We start from the raw sequence: 18346 nt of genomic DNA, 5'->3' as shown, positions 1-18346 counted from the left end.
ACATCCCAGCCTCCGAGCCTGCAGACCTCAAACAGCAACCAGCGCTCACAGTCTGAGGCACCTCGGCAGATGTATAGCCAAGCAGCTATAAAGGAGCCTTTGTGCTGGCTGAACAGAAACAAGGCATTTTCTGTCAGGGAGACGGCCCTGACCACCTAGCAGAATAAACGGGGTTACACATTTCACACTTCCTCTGCACCAGGAACCGCGAGGGCAGATGGCACAACGCAGACGCCGTGGGCTGGAGAAACGGCCCGTTCGCTTCTCCGGAGCCAGGCCGGGGATCTGGAGGAGCCACATTACAACCAGGAGGGAGATGACATCGCCCTCACCTTCCATCTCCCTTGCTTGCAGTGAGAACTAAACTGCTTCATTTAAAGTTCAGCAGACCTGCAATTCAGCAGAGACTTGCCCCTGTGGTACTGTCCATGCAGATGATCACCACAAATACTTCTGATACTGTCCAGAGCTCCAAAGGCTTTTCACCATAATGCTTAAGCACCCAGCTCCAACTTTATATATTTTTAAATACCCTTTTCACCTTCACCCTAGTTTCCAGATCTGAAACTAGGCTAATTCTTTAAGGCTGCAGGAGCTATGGTGCTATTTTTGGCCTAGAAAAGATAAGAAACCACGTGGACAGTTTCTCCTCAGTACCAGCACACGCAGCAGCGATGGTGCCATCAAACTTCAGGACGTGGTCAAATGGCATTATTCCATAGGACCAGAGGTGGCTTCCAGCTGGGCTCAGTAAAACGCAGCAACAAGACAAAGTGCAACTGCAAAAGGTTCTCACAGTGACGACAGCACTCATTTCAACTGTAAGGAGCTGGAGAGGGGAAAAGAGATTATTTGAAAAAGTCAAAGAAAAATTGCTCTGTCCAAAACCTGGAAAAGCCACAGCTCACAAACGTTCCCAGGGAAGCAAAACCCCTGCTGCTTTATGAAGATTAAATCTGCTATTGTCTCTCCATTGTTGTTTTTTGTTTGTTTGGGGTTTGTTGGGTTGGTTTTTTTTTTTTAAATAAAGTTCCCCTTGGCCAAAGATGTTAGGAAATGTCTTCAACAGGAGAAGGATATAAAACCAAACATGTCAGTTAAGTAATCTGCGATAAGGTTAAACAAACAAGGTAAGGTGAGGTAAGGGTAAGGTTTCTTGACAAATCATCTGTGATAAGGTTAAGTAAATTTCTCTTTTGTCAGGACAGCAAAGATATGCATGCAAGAGAAGAATATTCTTGCTGACCTAGACAACGAACATGACGTGTACATTCTGGAGTCACTCTAGCTGGACAAGGCTGGTTTTAGGGAAGCATCCGGTCTGAAAGCTGTACAAAGCCATTACCAAAATTGGGTTGAGGATTAAACCACCCTGCACTCACATATTGAGTGGGACTGTAGGAAAAAAGATGTCTAAAAAAAACCTCAGACCTAAGATACAGACAGCTCCCCACCGAGTATTTATGCAGAATTATACATAATATTCTTTCTCAACACCCACTTACTAAGAACTTTCTTAGTCATCAGTAAGGACAAAGAACATTGCCCTTACGGAGAGATGCTGCGGAGTGAACTCTGCTCCCTTGGGCAAATGTTTTCTCTCTCTCTCTGTAAGACAGTAACACATATTCAAAAGTATGGTTACAAAGGATTAAGGCAGCTCAGTTAATGCAAACTAGCACTCTCTCCTGCATTCCTCACTAATACAGTGGTGACATAACCAGCCAAAACATGTACCTTTAATTCAAATAAGGTTTAAAGACGTTACTGCCAAGTAATTACACCCATTGAAGGCCTATGAGCAGAGGAACCTTCATTAATACTCTGCTCTATTCTCAGAGCACTTTTCTAACCAGTTGCACCAATCCGAAGTGGCAACCATGAACAAGAACAGGCAACAAGTTTCCACAAACAAACTTGTGCTTGCCTTTCAGAAAGCACACCGACAGGAGGTCTGAGCACGGCCAAGAGGACAGCGGGCAAGACTGCAGCATCCAAATGCTGACTCAGAAAGGCTGGGGCAACCCAAAGGTAGACGAGATTTCTGGTAACGTGCTTTTCTTTGCAGCTGGAAGATGGTGATAGTAGCACTTCAGGAACGGCAAGCATCCTTCTAATGAACTACGGGTTCCCATTTATTTCATTGCTAATCCTAGCCTCTGTCTAAGAACCTGTGCTTAATCCACAAAGAATACCGGATGCTTCTGAAGACTGCTTCCAAGCACAAAAATACAGCACTCAGCTGGAGTTCTCTAAAGCCATTCAGTGGGAAGGATTAAACCCAGCGACTTGGATGGAGCTTAGATCCAGTGGGCATGACCATACCTGCGCTCTCTTCATTACACAAGTGCCTGTCCTGCCTTTTCCTAAACCTCTTTCTAAGCTAATGGCTCTAAAGCACTGGCTCTAGCAGCCCCATCTCACAGCTCTGCATAAATGTTTAGGGCTCCCATCCTGTACCGACATGTGCTCTCAGCTCTGAACCAGAACAGACGCTAAAGGAAGGTGTTTGCTCTGCCCTAGCAATGCTCCCGGGACATCAGGCAACCAAGCAGAGAAGCTGATCGCTGGAGCTTCATCTATGCTGCAGCCCTGGGAGCAAGTCCCTGCCAGCAGCACAGGTAAAACGGCATTACGCAGACTGCAGAGCTTGGCATGAAACTGAAAAACTGTGGGGGTGCTTACCGGGAAAAGAGAGCTCGCTGTAGTGGCTTTCCTCTTATCAGCAATACTCCACGTCAGGGTACAACACTGCAGTGTGGACAAAGTATAACTGGATAAATGGACATTTCCTATTCAAAGTGTCTTAAAAACCACTCTGAGTTCCCAATAGCAATTTAAATTATTTGCAGGTTCTGACTCTTGTACTGAAGTATCCATTGCCACACAAGCTGCAAGTAACTGGCATGATGTTAAATTGCTTCTCAAGAACCCTGATAAAATCAGTCGTAACTTTTACTTTTGCTTTGTTACTGTAACAGTACTTTTAACTTGCTCAAAACACATCGGAAAGAACCACTGACAACTAACTTGCTTTCACTGAGGACACCAGCAGAAATTCACTTTTATGTAAGAAACTAAAGAGAAATAACCAGAACTGAACTTCAGTCCTGCAAGGACCCCCAAATACACTTTCAGCCGAAACTTTAGGATTTAAGAAAACAAAACCAGTTAGTTTCCCGAATCCTTCCAATTATGTTTCCAACTTCCTTGTGACACATAAAGGTCATTTTGGTCTAGGCATGCAGGAAGATAATCCCCACCCTCCAGGGAATCAGGATTTCTGGCAAGATTTTAAGAGGTCTCCAGCTGATAACCATGAAAGTTCACACCGCCAGGAGTCCAGATAAGCTTTTAACACAGGAAATTAGTGCTAAAATGTTTTAAGCATTTTAAGGATCAAATAAAGATGGTGCGACAGTCCAGCAAAGTAGAACTAAGTTCTCTGCTCCAAATCAGATGGTTTTAGAACACAAAAGAGCAGCAGCAGCAGCTCTTCAGCTGGGAGGTGTCTACAGGACATGAGGCTAGACAAATCCCGGACAATTAATGCTCTGTGCAGTCAGATTACATACTCACACCGTCGGCAGGGCCATCAGACAACAGCACAGAGCATCGAGTTAAACCGCCGCCTGCCTGCTGCCAGGACTGGGTGTTGCAGGTTGTCATCTTACATCTCCTCTGTTCCTCCATGAACCAATGGTTCTCCCACCACAGCCTAAAAATCCAAGCTTCTTACTGAGATATGTTAAGCACGCTTTGGTACAAGGCGCAGGAAGACCCAAGATAGGCAGTTCTCACTAGGAACTGCAGCTGCAAGCTATGAAAAAAGAAACATGGCAGCACGCTGAACGCCATCTTCTGCCTTGTCAGCATGGGGGGACCACAAGGTCCATGGAGGACGGTGACTTCAGGAGAAAGCAAATGGGAAGCAAAAGAGGAACTGGCAGTTCCTGGGCTGAGGTGAGGAGTCACCTGGTGTTAACAGCTCTTTTCAGCGTATCTCCCAGCACAAAACCAGTGACCGCAAACATGGTGAAATGGCAAAATGTAGTTACACAGATCACAAATGCCTCCTCAGAGACTGCCCTAGTGCGCTGTCAGCCCAGAGAGCAGCAGGAAACGCTCACAGAGCGGCCGCTCAGTGCTGTGTCAGGCAGGGTTAGCCTGCTAGCTACTGTTTTCTCCAAAAGCATTAAGAAAAGCTTCATAGCAGGCTAGCGCTACATACCGATACGGCTGGCTATAGCCACTTAGCCACTGTCTAAAGCAACTCTGGATGATTATCTGTGTTCAGCCACTCAAAGTTCAAAAGAAAATGATGCTTTACACTAAATTATTTTTATAAAAGTAACAAATAGATAGTATATCAAAACCATCATATCCATCCATTTGAAAGACCCATCTTTTGTTTCTTCTCTGTAGTAATTCAATTAATTTTATTTTTAAAAATCAAATATTTCTCAAAACACCATCCTCCAAGTATAATACAGCTAGCACTGAAAGCATTTGAGCCGAATGTGTTTCTGCCACCCCTTTGGTGACCTCAGCTAGTTTATATTAAGCCCCTTCCCCACATCAGCACTTCATTTCTATTTCCCATCACCAAACAAGTCTGGCTTTTCTCTCCCATGCTTACAGGCTCTGACACCTCCACGCTGCTGGCGCTTTAAGCTGCGCACAGAACTTGGCTCTAATAGATTGAGGGGAGAAAAGCAAATATTCTCTTCAAATTTACACAATTAACCCCCCTGCCAAACATCCAGGTCACAGTTACCCTCTACATGTAGATCAGCTAAAATCTTCCACACTGAGGGCCCCAGCTGAAGACACTGCTTGCCCATTTCAGCTGAGAAGGCAACTTTTTTTTTTTTTTTTTTACCGTCTAGTCACGTGGGACATTTCACACACGTTCTGTTTATAGAGAGGTAGCCATAAAGTGCTTTATTCTCCCACTCTCATCTTTTATACACAGAGATAAGCACTAAATAAAATGGAAAAGGAAACGTTGCCAACTCAAAGTTTGGTCAGACATAATTGACCTGTGGGAGATAACTGATTACACAGGTATTACTGGGTTTTATATTGATTAGGTCTGGAATTTAACCGTGTCCTTCCAAGGTCTCCAGTCAGGTGGGATTCACCCACGAGAGGCAGTGCAGCGCGCAGCTCGGATCACAGCACGTCATTTCCTCCTCAGAGCTTCTGCAAGCTATAAAGCAAGAATCTACCCTGCAAAAGAGAGATGGCTTTCCCATCCGCTGAGAAGAGAAAAATACATTAGAAAGCTACTGATCTCAGACTTACCTCCCACTGCTACTCAACAGAATAAACTCAAGTATCTTCCGTGCCTTAATTAAGAAACTGGGATGATGAGCTATTTTATTAGAGTTCTTTGTCCTGTCATGCAATGAAGGATTAGCCTCTCCTGACTTCTTCTTAAGATAACGACTAATCCTGATGGCTCCCTAAACTCAACAGGCTGCACAGATCCTAATTTCTAATCAAACCACTGCACTTTGAGACAACAATAATGGGGAAAAAAGCAACACTTCTGTTTGCTGGATTCATGGCTAAAGCTTTCTTGGAGTCTGCAGGACCCCATCAAAGTCCCCATTTCAGCAACCTTCAGCTTAGGCATTAGATCAAGCCATCCAGCTAACTAAGGACAGATTAACTCTGTGCTCACAAAAATTGGGTCAGCCTCAAGCAGTCTGTATAGCCTGGAAAAGCACGTATGTGTAAGCACAAATCACACAGCCTCCTCTTTTAAAATGATGGCCAGCCAAAAGTCAGCAAGATCCAGACTCAAGTAACTTTGGTACAAGGCTTAAGAGCTACATACAAAGTGGTTCTTGATTTCTACAACAAACAAGAAACCTTTACCAACTTGAGTTCAGAAGTCACTAAAAAATTACTTAGTGATGTCAAGTTTTCCCCTCTTTGAAATATTTGGTTCTCAAATATATAATTATTTGCTGAAGTGAAAGAGCTAGGTCAGGAGTTGGGTGCAGACCCGAGATATGTCTCCCATTTCAAACCCTCCTGACCCACACCTTGGTTTCAGGAACCCAGACTGTAGCCTTCACTCTCTCCTTTGACCTCTCTGCCCTCCTCCTCAGCAAACACTGCTACTAAAATTAGACCACAGTGGTCATACCGCACTGCCTCCCCCACTGTCGTCACAGTCTCCCTGTCATGTCAGTCAAGTATTTTAGTCTCACGCCGAGCCCCACGCATCGCATTCCCTGCCCTGCTAATGCTCTTCTCTAGTCTTACCTGTGTGTCCTCTGACAAAGAACCATTTCTTGTTACCTCTGTGAAGCTCAGTCTCCATTTATCCCCAGAACAGATGGCCACTCACTTCTAACTTACTCTGAAGCCAAAAAGACATCTCTGAAGTGTTTCAAAGAGAAAATAAAGTGCTTAAGAAAAGCTGATTTATAAACATCCACCACAAAACACTGGGATGCTTGTATCCTCCCTCTCGCGCACACACACACAATTTGTATCGCAGCTTTCTTGAACGAAGAGATGCAATGAGCTACACACACAAGGCAAGATGCAGGTATCTCTTGGTCAGGGTTTGCCAAGTTTCTATGCTCTGACATTAAAAAAAAAAGGGAAAAAAAAAGTACAATCTTTGAAGCTGGAACAATACATATGTATTAGAACATCTGATTTCAGAAGCGTAGCTGGATGCTCCCACCACGTCAAGTCCTGTATTTGCTGCCTGGAGATAAAGGTAGGGGTTCACAGAGCAAGAGTGACCAAACATCACAGTCCGACCCTGCTGCCTCGCACAGACTGCGGTGAACCGAGGTGCTGCAGAGCACCCTACCCAAAGCACCTCCTCACAGACCCCATCCTGCCCTGCTCCGAGATGTACAGCTCTTGCTCCTGAAGTCATTGCGTGCTGCGTGTCTTACGTTAGCCAGGTAGAAACAGGCTGAATCTCCTCTTTGGTTAATGAAGGAAGGCTCTTTCTCAGAGGATAAAACAAGAGAACAGGACGTTAGCAGTTAACAGTTGCATCTGTCCCCAGTCTTTCAGTTCTGATCAATCGCTGCAGGACTTTTATCTTTTTTTTGACTTCTGGCTACCTTACAGAAAACCATAAACTTCAGTTTTGCCCATGGGAGAGTCCGTTCCAGAAACAGCATGTCCTGGTACTGCCAATGTACTTGGCAGGCACAATGTGCACTTTAAGGGCTTTCCTAACTTCAGTGAATTTCAGAGTAGCAATTACCTTCAGCACCTCCACACAAGACATTAACTCAAATCCCCCTTCTCCCTGAAGCCCCTCGCTATCCCTAGTCACCACTGCCCTACTTTTTCCCTTGCCGACACCCAAAACATTGGACCTACTCTTCCTTGATGCCCATGCTTCCTGATGCGATTGCTCCCTTTGTCACAGCTTCTTTTCCATCTTTTCCCAATTCAGGATATTTAAGAGTACTTGCTGCTGGTTTGGAGGAAAGCACAGCCCCCTCCAGAGACACACTTGCTGCTTATTATCTGATTTCTCCCACTGCCTCAATCAGAACAGAAGGAAAACCGACAAAACATCTGGGCATTTGCACAAGCAATGGATCCAGCTGTTTCTGTTGTGCTGTAGGACACGAAGCAACCAGTATCACCAGAAAGCAATGTGTGTCAGAAGGGTTTTATTACTGAAGAAATTAATGGGACATATATCAGCCCTGCCTTGACTTCTAGCAGCTTGTATTAAAGCTACCAGTACTCTTTAGGTGAGGACGTTAAATCCAAATTAGAACAATACTCAGCAGCAGCTACCAAACAAGGGTGAAACAACACCAAGCTACAGAGCGATGGCTTCATAATTCAGATGCATTCAAAGGAAACATTAGACTCAAAACGAAAACTGAGATCAACGATACGTTGGGATTGTTTAAATCACAAATGAGAGAGCTTGTCAAAGCCGAAACCCGTTCTCTGGCTGAACAGCCAAGACCGTGCAGGGTACCACATGGCAGTGCATGAGAAAATAAAACCAGCACTTCTCTGTGATCCTCTGATGAACCAGAGGAACTACTGATGGGAGGAAATGAGAGAAGGAAGGAGACTTAAATACGTAAACTTTTTCTGAAAAAAAAAACCACCCAGCAGTGTGCCAGACGTCCAAAATACAAATATTCACTAGAAATGCAGAATCACCTCTTAGTAGGTTCAGTATGCACCCTTTGTCCTCTTTGAGAGGAAAGACTGCGCTCTGCATCGCTTCATAAACTGTCAGGCTCCCATCTCTAAGCTTCAGAGATTTCACAACTCCATTTTTTTTTTTTTTCTGCCAGTTTGCTGCATAAAACCCATACCTTTGGCTGCTCCACCCTATAGAGGGCTGAGTTTTACAGTTATTTGTCAAATAACAGTAACAGCCTTGGTTTTGTTTTTACAACGATGATAATCCTTGCCATAAAGAACTTACATTTTAAGAGGTATATCTCACCTGTGACTCACTCAACTTGTGTAAGTAAGGCAACAGCTACAAGCCTGGCCACAGGAGCCTAAAATCCATCACAAGTTGCAAACTGCTCCTGAAGCAGCAACCTGCATCCACGAGATGAAGCTCTCCGGATCCCAGGGAGCTTCAGTTCTCCTCAAGCCTGCACATCCTGTTGCTGGCTCTTTTCTGGGGTGAGATGAAACAGGAAGTCCAAAGAATCGTGGTGTCAATTCCTTTACTGTATTTGCTGAAAGGCTCCTGACGGCAGGAAGAGCATGAACAAATCTTTACAAGTCTTGAAACGGGCAATAACCGGTGCCACTAATGAAGTGGTCTAAGAGGCACCGCAGAGAGCAGCAAAGTGACAGAAAGACAGGAAGAAAAGGAAAAAAAGGAGTTTGAGATAGACTGCTGCGAGCAGAAAAAAACACAGAGCCAGGCCTGGAGACGCGTTTGGGCACAACACCAGAGCCAGAGCCAGGGAAGATGAGCAGCACAGTAAAGACATTGTGGGATCCTAAAATCAGAAAAAGGGGGCAGTGACAGTCATGGAGATGAGTAAAACGACTCTGGGCGTAGAGCCCACCGCAAGAACAGTCAGGGAAAAAAGCCACCCTCACTGAGGTCCGGCGGGGCATTGCACGTCTGAGATGCTAAGACCAAAACCCAAAGAGCTGGGGGGTGATTAAGATTCTCCAGAATAGGAACTGCAGGAAGTGAAAAGTTTGAGATTTGGGTTTTCTGAGCCGAAGGCTGTGTTGCTTGCTGAGCCTCGTGCTGTGGCTGCTCCCCTTTCGACGGGAATTCTGGAATGCGGTGGCTGTGCCCTGGCAGTGCAGGTACAGATAAACTTTTTGCTCCGTCAGAAGCTCGCTGAAATACAACGCTTTGCAATTCACTTACAGTGGCCTGTTACTTGATGTTCATGAACGCACAAGACATGGAAAATGTTGCCTTTACACCAAGCTTTCCTAACACAGCTGTTACAACAGCTGTATTCTTTCACACAGCTATTGCTTTATCTTAAATAAAATACCAGGCACATTTAATCTACTTGTTTGGGCAACGAGAGGACCAGATCAAACAAAACAAAAAAAAAAATGGAAAAGATGTCAAGTTTTTAAATTGAAGTGCCTCAACTAAATGAGACTGGACCTACTCCTTGCAGAAGCAGCATGCTTTCATCATCGCAACTCTTCCCTCTCTCCAAAACAGCTGAGCCCTAACATCTCACACTCACAGGTTACTTCCAAACATCTTACACTTTATACACTTCACACAAACCATTTTTAAGTAATTCATGGCACTTGGGAGAATCCAGCACTGCAGATAACTTAATAGAAGCTAAAACAGAAGATCAAACAAAACAGATTTTGAGAAAAGCCCAATCTAATTATCTCAGATTGCATTCCTATTGCACTGTGTGCTATTATTAGTTATTTCAAGTCAAAATGTGATCTTACTGAATTCAGGAGGTCTTTGCCAGTTTTTGTAGGACCAAAATGCTGACTTTCAGTAAGTTATCAAATGCCACATGGTACAGGCATTCACACCAAAAGTTATTTTAAGTCAGAAAGTCTAGAGTAAAGATTTTATGCTGCTAAAAACTGTGGAAAAAGTTACTGACTCCTTATGAAGGGCTAACCACGACGCTGGCAATACATAAACTAGTTCCAGGTCTGCAGGCAGGGAATGTGGAAGGCTACTGTTAGTCCAGAAAGTCTCTATGCGCAAAGATATGAATGAATTACTGCAGCTGGAAACCTCTTTCCCCTTCCTTAGAGGCTTTCCCGTCACTGAACTGGAAACTGAAACGAAGCAACAGCTTTTGGGGGCAGAAATTCACTGTCTAAAGTTTAACGCAAGTCTTTGCCAGTGGAAGAGCGGGCCAGCAGCAGTATTTGTCGTCATCCGCAACCACAGCTCCTCTGCCACGTGAGCAGAAGAATCCCCCTCTTTACCACATCTCACAAAAGGACAAAGCCATGGTTGCACAGAAGTCAAAAACGTTTGTATAAAAAGACAAACTGCTCACCCTCTCTTCTGCTCTCAACTTCTCCCTTATTTCTAAGGCAGACCTAACCAGCCTTTCCCTGGTACTGAAGGGGAAACTGCAGCTCAAGCTCAGCAGGTGGTTTCAGTCAGAGTCTGTAAACACCCAGGACTCACTCCAAAGAGCCCAGCTCACCTGGGCAGGAGAAGCCCCCCCTCACCTCTGCTAGCCCCCACAGCATCCAGCAGGAACAGCAGCAGCAAACTCTGCCACAAGCAGGCCGGAAATTCTCTTGATTATTTTCCCTCAAGATGCCACACCAGTGTGGGCAGACCCTGAGTTTCGGTGTAAGAGCGGTGGCTTGTCTCTGCTGACGTCAAGGACCTGCTGAGCAGGCATCTGCAGGATGGGGCTGCCAGCGAGTCCCCCGAGCAGCAGCGGGCCGCAGGCAGGCTGGGTGACAGTGCCAGCCACTGTGAGACATCTCTGCCATGGCTGTAGTTCGGGAAAAAACCATCACTGTCAGGAGAAACATCTGTCAGCCTTGCACATTTCAACTGCAGTAAGAAACACAGTAATTATATCATCGATTTTCCACGCTGACACCACGGCATACCCAGCTAAAGAAGATAAAAGAGGCTTGGACAGTCAAGACTGCAGGGACCTGTGGCCATTTTGATTTAAGCTTATTCCCTTTCTGTCTAAATAAACATATCCATTCTGAATGATGAATGTTCCTCCCTCCACCCCAAACTGCCTAATGTCAGGCTCCACTTCTCTCTTTAGTGTTGCACTTCCACAATTCACATAGGTCTTTCCCAGCGTGACACTTGTAGGGAACAAAGAGTGTAGAACCTGTTGGATGGTCGAGCTGCAAAGGGAGGTGAGCTCTGGAGGAACTGCCACCCTCTCCTCAACCTCCCCCAAAACACACGCTTCATTCTCCGCACCCTCATCCTTACCTCGTAGGACCATACACACTGCACTCCTGCAAACCTCCGGACGCATCTTCCCACTTCCACGTCCTCGTGGGTGGTGTACATCTCTCGCAGGCACTCGCCAATGTGGGGCACCATTCTCCGCAGGACTTCCCGGCTCATGATCACTCCTGGTCCACCCATGCAGAAGTTCTCGCCCGGTTCCAGCGCCAGCTTCCCCATCTCCTCCGTGGTGCCAAGGCCAGTCTGCCCAAGAAAGAGGGGCTCGCTGCTGTTCAAACTCCTGAGGAAGTTCTCCAGTTTGTCCCCTTTGATGTAAACATCATCATCAGCTCTCATAAACCATTCGTATTTGTCCAAGTAGTGGTCATGCATGTATTTGAGCATCATGAAAGATTTCTTCTGGGGTGGGTAAGAGTCATCTACACCGGGAAGCGGCACGATGGGGATGGGAATAGAGGTGTCCGAACCCTCGCTGGAGAAGAATTCAACCTTGCCAGGAATAGTTTTGGACCACGTTCTAGATTGAAAAAGACAACAAGGACTAATTAAGTATGCAAAGCAAGGCAGGCAGAGTGTGCTACCAGAGATCACTCACAGGAACTACACCTCATCTGCTTTACAAATTTTCTTTTTAAATGCCTTGAAGGGTTATTTTTTTTTCCATGCAAACGAGGACATTCACACAGAGCAATTGGTATAACACACAAAAAAATTCTGATATGACCAGCATCTGAATATCTTTTTTGCATCTCTCCCTGACAGAAAAATAATTCAATAGCTGTAGTTCACTAGGGGCAGGCAGGATTTCTTAAGCACACTCAGTACTGGTCTAACAGCTATTGGTTACAAGATACAGAGCAAAGCCAAAGGGAGCCAAGATGGACAAACAATTCAATACAGCTGCATTTAGTACCTCCAAAGCTTCCCTGCAAGTTATTCAGCATCATATCCACCTTCCATTCCCTCTAAGCACCTCAAAAGCTCAAATGTGCACTCAGAAGTACCTACTTCCAGAGAGTAAAGAGATGCAAATTTCACATGAACTTGTGAGGAATCAGTATCCTGTGGGAAACCAACCAAACAGCAGCTTCTCCACATGCTACATGGAGAATCATTCAGGGCTCTGACAGAAGCAAAACGCTCCTGCCTGTTTGCAACAGCCAGAGAAGCACAGAGCATGGTAGCAAGAGTAACCTCAAATGGGTCTGCCCGGACCAGCACAAGACTAGTAGAAAAATAGTCCCGAGACGTAGGCAAAACACGTAATCCCAACAGATGACCTGCTGCTACCAGCACCCGCACCTCCAGCAGCTTTCCGCAGACTTCAGAGCAGGTTCTAGTAGAGGAACGTCACAAAAGAGGAGCCTTTTCTGTGCAAAGTAGCACAGCGACAACATCTGCTCCACACCTTTCGTGCTCCTCTCTGCCAAATCCAACCCATCTGCGTGGGCAAACTGGGTCACTTATATTGCAGGAAGAGATGTAGGACAATCCCTCAAGGCAGGCTGCGGAACGCTTAACCTCCTCCAGGGAGGATTTTCAATCATGTAACTGTAACAGCCCTGCCTCCAAAACTATTAATTGTAAGCTTTCAGTACCATTTTCTCAAATTCTGCCTCAGAAAAAGCAGACGTCACGTATCCTTCACAGAAAACTATCTTCACTGGTAAACCAACAGGTTTTGCCCCTTTTTGCACAGAGGGAAAATATTTTCTAATCATGTTTGGCGACCGTGCTCAGAATATAACCTATATTCAAACCTGAATGCGAGAACACTCTCAAGGTAAAGGTCACAGTACTCCCTCAATGCATCACTGTCACTTTTACTAGATGTCGCTCAACACAGGTTTCTTGCCAAAAGCAGAACAGATTTTGAGCAGTACAGACCATCTGAAATTCGAAATCTCCAGAATTAGCTACCGTGCAAAGTCTGAAATGTAAAAATATTTCAGAAGTATTGTTCCTTGAGTTCCATCAGGAAATGCAAAAGGTATTTAATTAGTACGAACTAAACAACAACTTTGACACCTTAACAGCCACACATTAATTCAGCCTCGTGTAATGAATATCACCTAATTACTTTAAAAGCTTTGTCGTCTTGATTTCTTACTGCCATGGGTAATGTTTCGCAGGAAAAGTTTAGATCCCAGCTTCCCAGAAGAGCACAGAGTAAAGCCAGTGGAAACATCCCTGTCAACTTACAACTGGGGAGACAAGGCCATTAATCATCAGCGCTGCAATTAATGCGTGGTGCTACTGTTATAAAGTCACATCCTGTTAACCACTGAAAACTGCCCATTTTCAAATGAGACGTGCTCATATCTTGAACTTTCACTATTAAGGAAGTTCCGCTGTTTATTTTCTGACACCCACACTCCACATACAAATCATCTGGTCTCCAATGAAAAGACTGTAAATTGCTCTTCCCATACCAACTCCCAGCCTAAGTTTAAAAGATCTCTTCATTAATGGTATTTGATGCATTTAAATTTTCATCTCATAGAAAAAAAAAAGGCAGAAGCTACTGAGAAAGGTAGCTCATCTCATTCACTGTGACTGGCTCCCAATGCAGCTTCGGGTGGACCTGGGACACTTTCCAGACAGTCACCAGGTATAAAGTTATAACCTAAACTCTGAGAGAAATTTCTGCTTATGGACTTTTTTATTCAAAACTAACAATGAATTTTCAGACTTGCTCTCGATACCCTGAAAGATCTGCCTTTGTAATGATTATAAACTACGGACAACGCAGGATGTCTTCTGTCACTCCACACTTTAGCTCCGTTCTGGACTCTTCAGGAACAGTCTCCAACTCTTTTCTTTTTTCTTTCTTTTTCTGTCTTTTTCTTTTTTTAATACCAAAACCCCTTCTGTTGGTTCCCAGTTTAAATTTACTCTCTACTCTCCAACTAGGTACCTTTACTTCAGGACCTCTCTAAATATTGTCAAGAGCAGAGCTCCCATTAAACGGGGAGGGAACAAAATGCATGTACATCCACAAATCCCGTCAAGTTTGATTCCCAGTCCTTGTACCGCATTAAACTCCTCCCCTCAAAGCCAGTTTGACCCCATCTTTTCATGGATCTGGGCCAAACTGTTTCATACTGAAACAGGAGTACACCGGAGAGATATTCCTGCGTTCGTGGGGGGCACAATGCATGCAGAAAGACCATGCCCTAACGACAACCGCACCCCAAGGATCAGCGAGCGGCCTGGGTCAACACCACAGCCCTAGGATCTCGCACCAGCCATGCCCCAGCACAGCCTGAGCGAGCCTCTGTTCACTTCCCACGACAAAGCGATTTCCAGGATGAGACAACTCGCCGTGTTATTTGTGACTGTGGCTCTGAGCATTTGTTCGAACTCAGACCGACGAAATATGCTTCCACATCGAAAAAACTGCCTGAGTGTGTCAACGCAAGCGCTGCTCGGCAGAGACTGAAACAATGGGAGCCACCATGTGCTGCTCCTTATGTCTAAGCCACAGCTCGCTGCTCCACGTGGACACTTTTTGGGGGAGAAAATACAGAACAGTTTGTTCAGGAAACATGCTGTTGCACCCAGCCAAAGAAGCCAAACCACAGACTGTAAGATGAACTGCAAGTACGTTTTTCTGATCCCAGCTATCAGCAGAACTAAGGACTGGTAAATGCAGGGATGAATTCTGATCAAAGCTACTTGTAACTTTTTTTATCTGCCATTGCAAAGAATCAGACCTGGCTCAACCACAAGCGATTCTGCAGATTAGTGTGTTAACAGCTACCTTTCTTGCCCATCCTCCCACCTCCAGCCCAGTTTACTGCGTCTGCTCTCAGGTTATGGGCAGCAACCTGACCCCTTGGCTCCTCAGGGACAGAGCTCTTGTCTCAACATCTTCCACCTCCCGTGGCCCCACCAGTACCCACTCCCACCAGCTGACACTGCTTTTCTGGTCAGGGCTTCTCTAACGTAAGACCTGCAGATTGTATCTGCAAATTAATTGTATGTTTGATAATAAAAAAAACCAAAGGAAAGTATTTTTAGCAACACCTGACACCTTCCTTCTCCCCAGGAGGGCTCCCGTTCACTGTCAGTCATTTAAAGGAAATGCAGCCACAACATTTTTGGCACCAGGCTCCTGTATCTACGCCCGTAGAGACCACCTCCCCTGCGGCGATCGCTGGTGGCCTCAGCCAACTCATGGCCATCTCGACTGTCCAGAGAGAAATATCAGGTTCTGAATACAACCGATACGTGTACTGAACCGGTCATTAAAAAGACCCAGCAACTGAACTGCTCTGACAGCTCCCAACCTTATCTCCTCCGTGTAATCTGAATCTGCTCGATTGAAGAGGAGGATGTGAGTGAATCAGGACGGCAAGGCTCCCTATTACTTTCCCCTGGAGCAGCACTGAAAACGTGCACGGCAGTGTGCGACCTGGTTTCTCTCAGTGCACGGGGCACATAACTCCAGCAAACTAGAAGTTAGCGTTGACAAGGGAACCAAAGAGCAATTTAAACACAAACACAGAAAAATGAGGTAACGCTTCCTTAGGAGAAACTTCTTAGCTGAGGACGTTTGGACTGCCCCAGTGTTAGTGGCTACCAAGTCAATTTTACCATCCCTCAACTGGTTTTGCACACTGGATATCCTATGTGTACCCTAATCAGAGCAAGTCACAAGCAAATAAGGTGCAAGGATTTTGTCACAGCCGACACAGGTATTCATGGAATACAGAAAACTCTGTGCACAAAGAGAGTGCCATAGAAACCTCAGTATTTTGTAAAAAGTGATCGCCACTCTAGTCACCAAATGTTGTCATAAGTCATTTCTTCGTTTAAAAAGCACAGCTTGGAGCAGGAGAAGCACAGATCTGGATTGTTTTATCTTCAGTTTCCAGTGTTTATTATTTATTTGTATTACCTTGCTTTGTGATCCGCTCTGCAGACTCAGCAGAAGCACAGTCAGCAGCGTTACGCAGACAGTGCTCCCTTTGTAGAGACCCAAACCAGAGACGATTACAAAAAATGTATTTGGTTTTTGTCTGCAGCTTGGGAATCTCCCTTGGAGGAGATCAGAGAAATCATTTAAAGTTTTGAGAAACAGTCATCTTGAACAATTACACTAAAGAAAATCATAATTTGTGAAGAACTCAGCAAGATAATGGACCTAAAAGACTGATTTCTTGAATACATGGTTCAGCTAAAATTTCATGTTGAATTAGGGCTGGCTTTGCATAACTGTTCTTCAAGGTCCCATCTTTCCAGCAATGCCTGCTACAGAGGAAGCAATGAACCGCAGCTTCGGCAGGAGAACAGGGCACAGAAACCAGCATGCTGCTCCGGCACATGGTGCTGCAGATGACGATCACAAGGGGTCAGAAAAACAAGCTGGTTTTTTTTTTTTTAATTTCCAGATAGATTTAAAAGAGCTTGTCAGTTAAGATCTGCATTACAGAATTTTGACTTTGAGGGAGAGTCCCTGTCAAATTTTTGCAGGACAGCTTGGTATCTAGCTTTAATGGAGAACCCAAGCAGCTTCCACAGTTCCTTCGAGTGCTTTGAATTAAAGGTGGATATCCATCCACCTTCCTTGTGGAAACAGGGACAGAAACAGATCCATGAGCAGCAGGCACACTGACACTCAGTGGGTCAGACTAAGACCAAAGCCCAAGCGTCCCAGAGGTTTGGCCATATGGTTATTTTGGGTTACGCAGGTGACTTTGTTTCTTCTTATCCCTCCATGCCGTGCCAGTTGCTCACACTGTATTTGTTTCATACTGTTCCTTAAACGTTCTTGCAAATTTTTAGGTAACTGTTAACTGCTCAGAAAGCCCAACTATGTCATACTTCTGCTGGAGGATACAAGAGAAGAGGAGACGGAGTTCTCGCTGCTGCAGTACTGTGATACAAACTCTATGTTAAACAAAATGTGCTTTGCGCTGCCGTGATGTTCAAAGTCACTTCACACAACCTCATCTCAAAAGGCAAGAGTCCATCAGCCCATCCTGTTACCTCACTAGCAACCAGAGAGGACCAAAACTGAATACCACCCAACAGCCTTGACCTAGGCTCCGAATTTAAAAGAAGCACAAAAATGTTTTTTTTTTTTTGTATTACACTTCTCCAGCAGCTACTGTGGGCTCAGACAGATAATATAAATGCCTTTAGACCCCAAATCCTTCTGGCTGCCTTTCACTTAAGCTTTTCCAAGCACTCAGGTATTTAGATTCCAGTGCAGTCTGTTTCCTATAAGCCACCACCAACAGTGTGGCAGCACGTTCGAAACGGAGCCTCTCGAAGGATGTCCTTTCACTGCAGGAACGGGACGGCTTAGCACGAGCCCCGGCATCGCTACCTAGCACTGCAAAACGGCACCTCTCGTGGTCTTCTGGCGTTTCAAGGTGCCACAGGGACTGTCCCAAACTGAGAAGTACTGTGGCCGTATTCCTGCAGACATACTGTCAAAAGCCAACCTCCTCCAATCTCGCCATTCCCCGCATTCGCACTAGTCCCCTGCCACGTTTCCCAGGAAATCTAGTTGCTACGTGCAGAAAAAAAAAAGAAAAAGGGTTAACTGCCTGATATTTCTGTTCCTGAGACAGCAGACTTAAATCTTCTGGGAGAATGCTTATTCCCATCCTCTCCTTCCTGCAGCTCTTTCAGGACAACTCCCCTCAACTGCAAAACCATTAGCACATATTGCTGCACTTTCCCTGAACCTCAGCCATACCTTAACTCCTTCCTGCACGGCTCTTTTCCTGACTATTTCTTGTCCTTTGATGAGACACCACAGTTTCTGCTGCTGCACTTCACCGGCCTCCTGGAAGGGAAGCTCCGCTAACCTGGCTGTCAGATGCAATAACTGCTCAAGCTACAAATCTGCCCTCCGAAAACCTGTAGATCTAAGGCTTGCTCTCTGCCTCACAGACTACAAAAGCACGACTGTTTCAAAGAGCTGGCGTC

General features: G+C 45.3%; 1 protein-coding gene across 1 annotated transcript in view; it reads right to left on the bottom strand.

Annotated features, from left to right (window-relative positions):
- CHSY1 (chondroitin sulfate synthase 1) overlaps nt 1-18346 on the bottom strand; it is a 75854-nt gene that overhangs the window by 54555 nt on the left and 2953 nt on the right. Inside the window, exon 2 of the mRNA XM_086757686.1 lies at nt 11423-11918. Within this exon, the coding sequence (XP_086613812.1) occupies nt 11423-11918 (496 nt within the window). The remainder of the gene's footprint in view (nt 1-11422; nt 11919-18346) is intronic.

This window comes from Chlamydotis macqueenii, chromosome 12 (genome assembly GCF_036417535.1).
Source record: "Chlamydotis macqueenii isolate bChlMac1 chromosome 12, bChlMac1.mat, whole genome shotgun sequence".
NCBI classification, from domain to species: Eukaryota; Metazoa; Chordata; class Aves; order Otidiformes; family Otididae; genus Chlamydotis; species Chlamydotis macqueenii.
The sequence above is the reverse complement of the archived record's forward strand: the minus strand, read 5'-3'. Positions and strand labels throughout refer to the sequence as shown.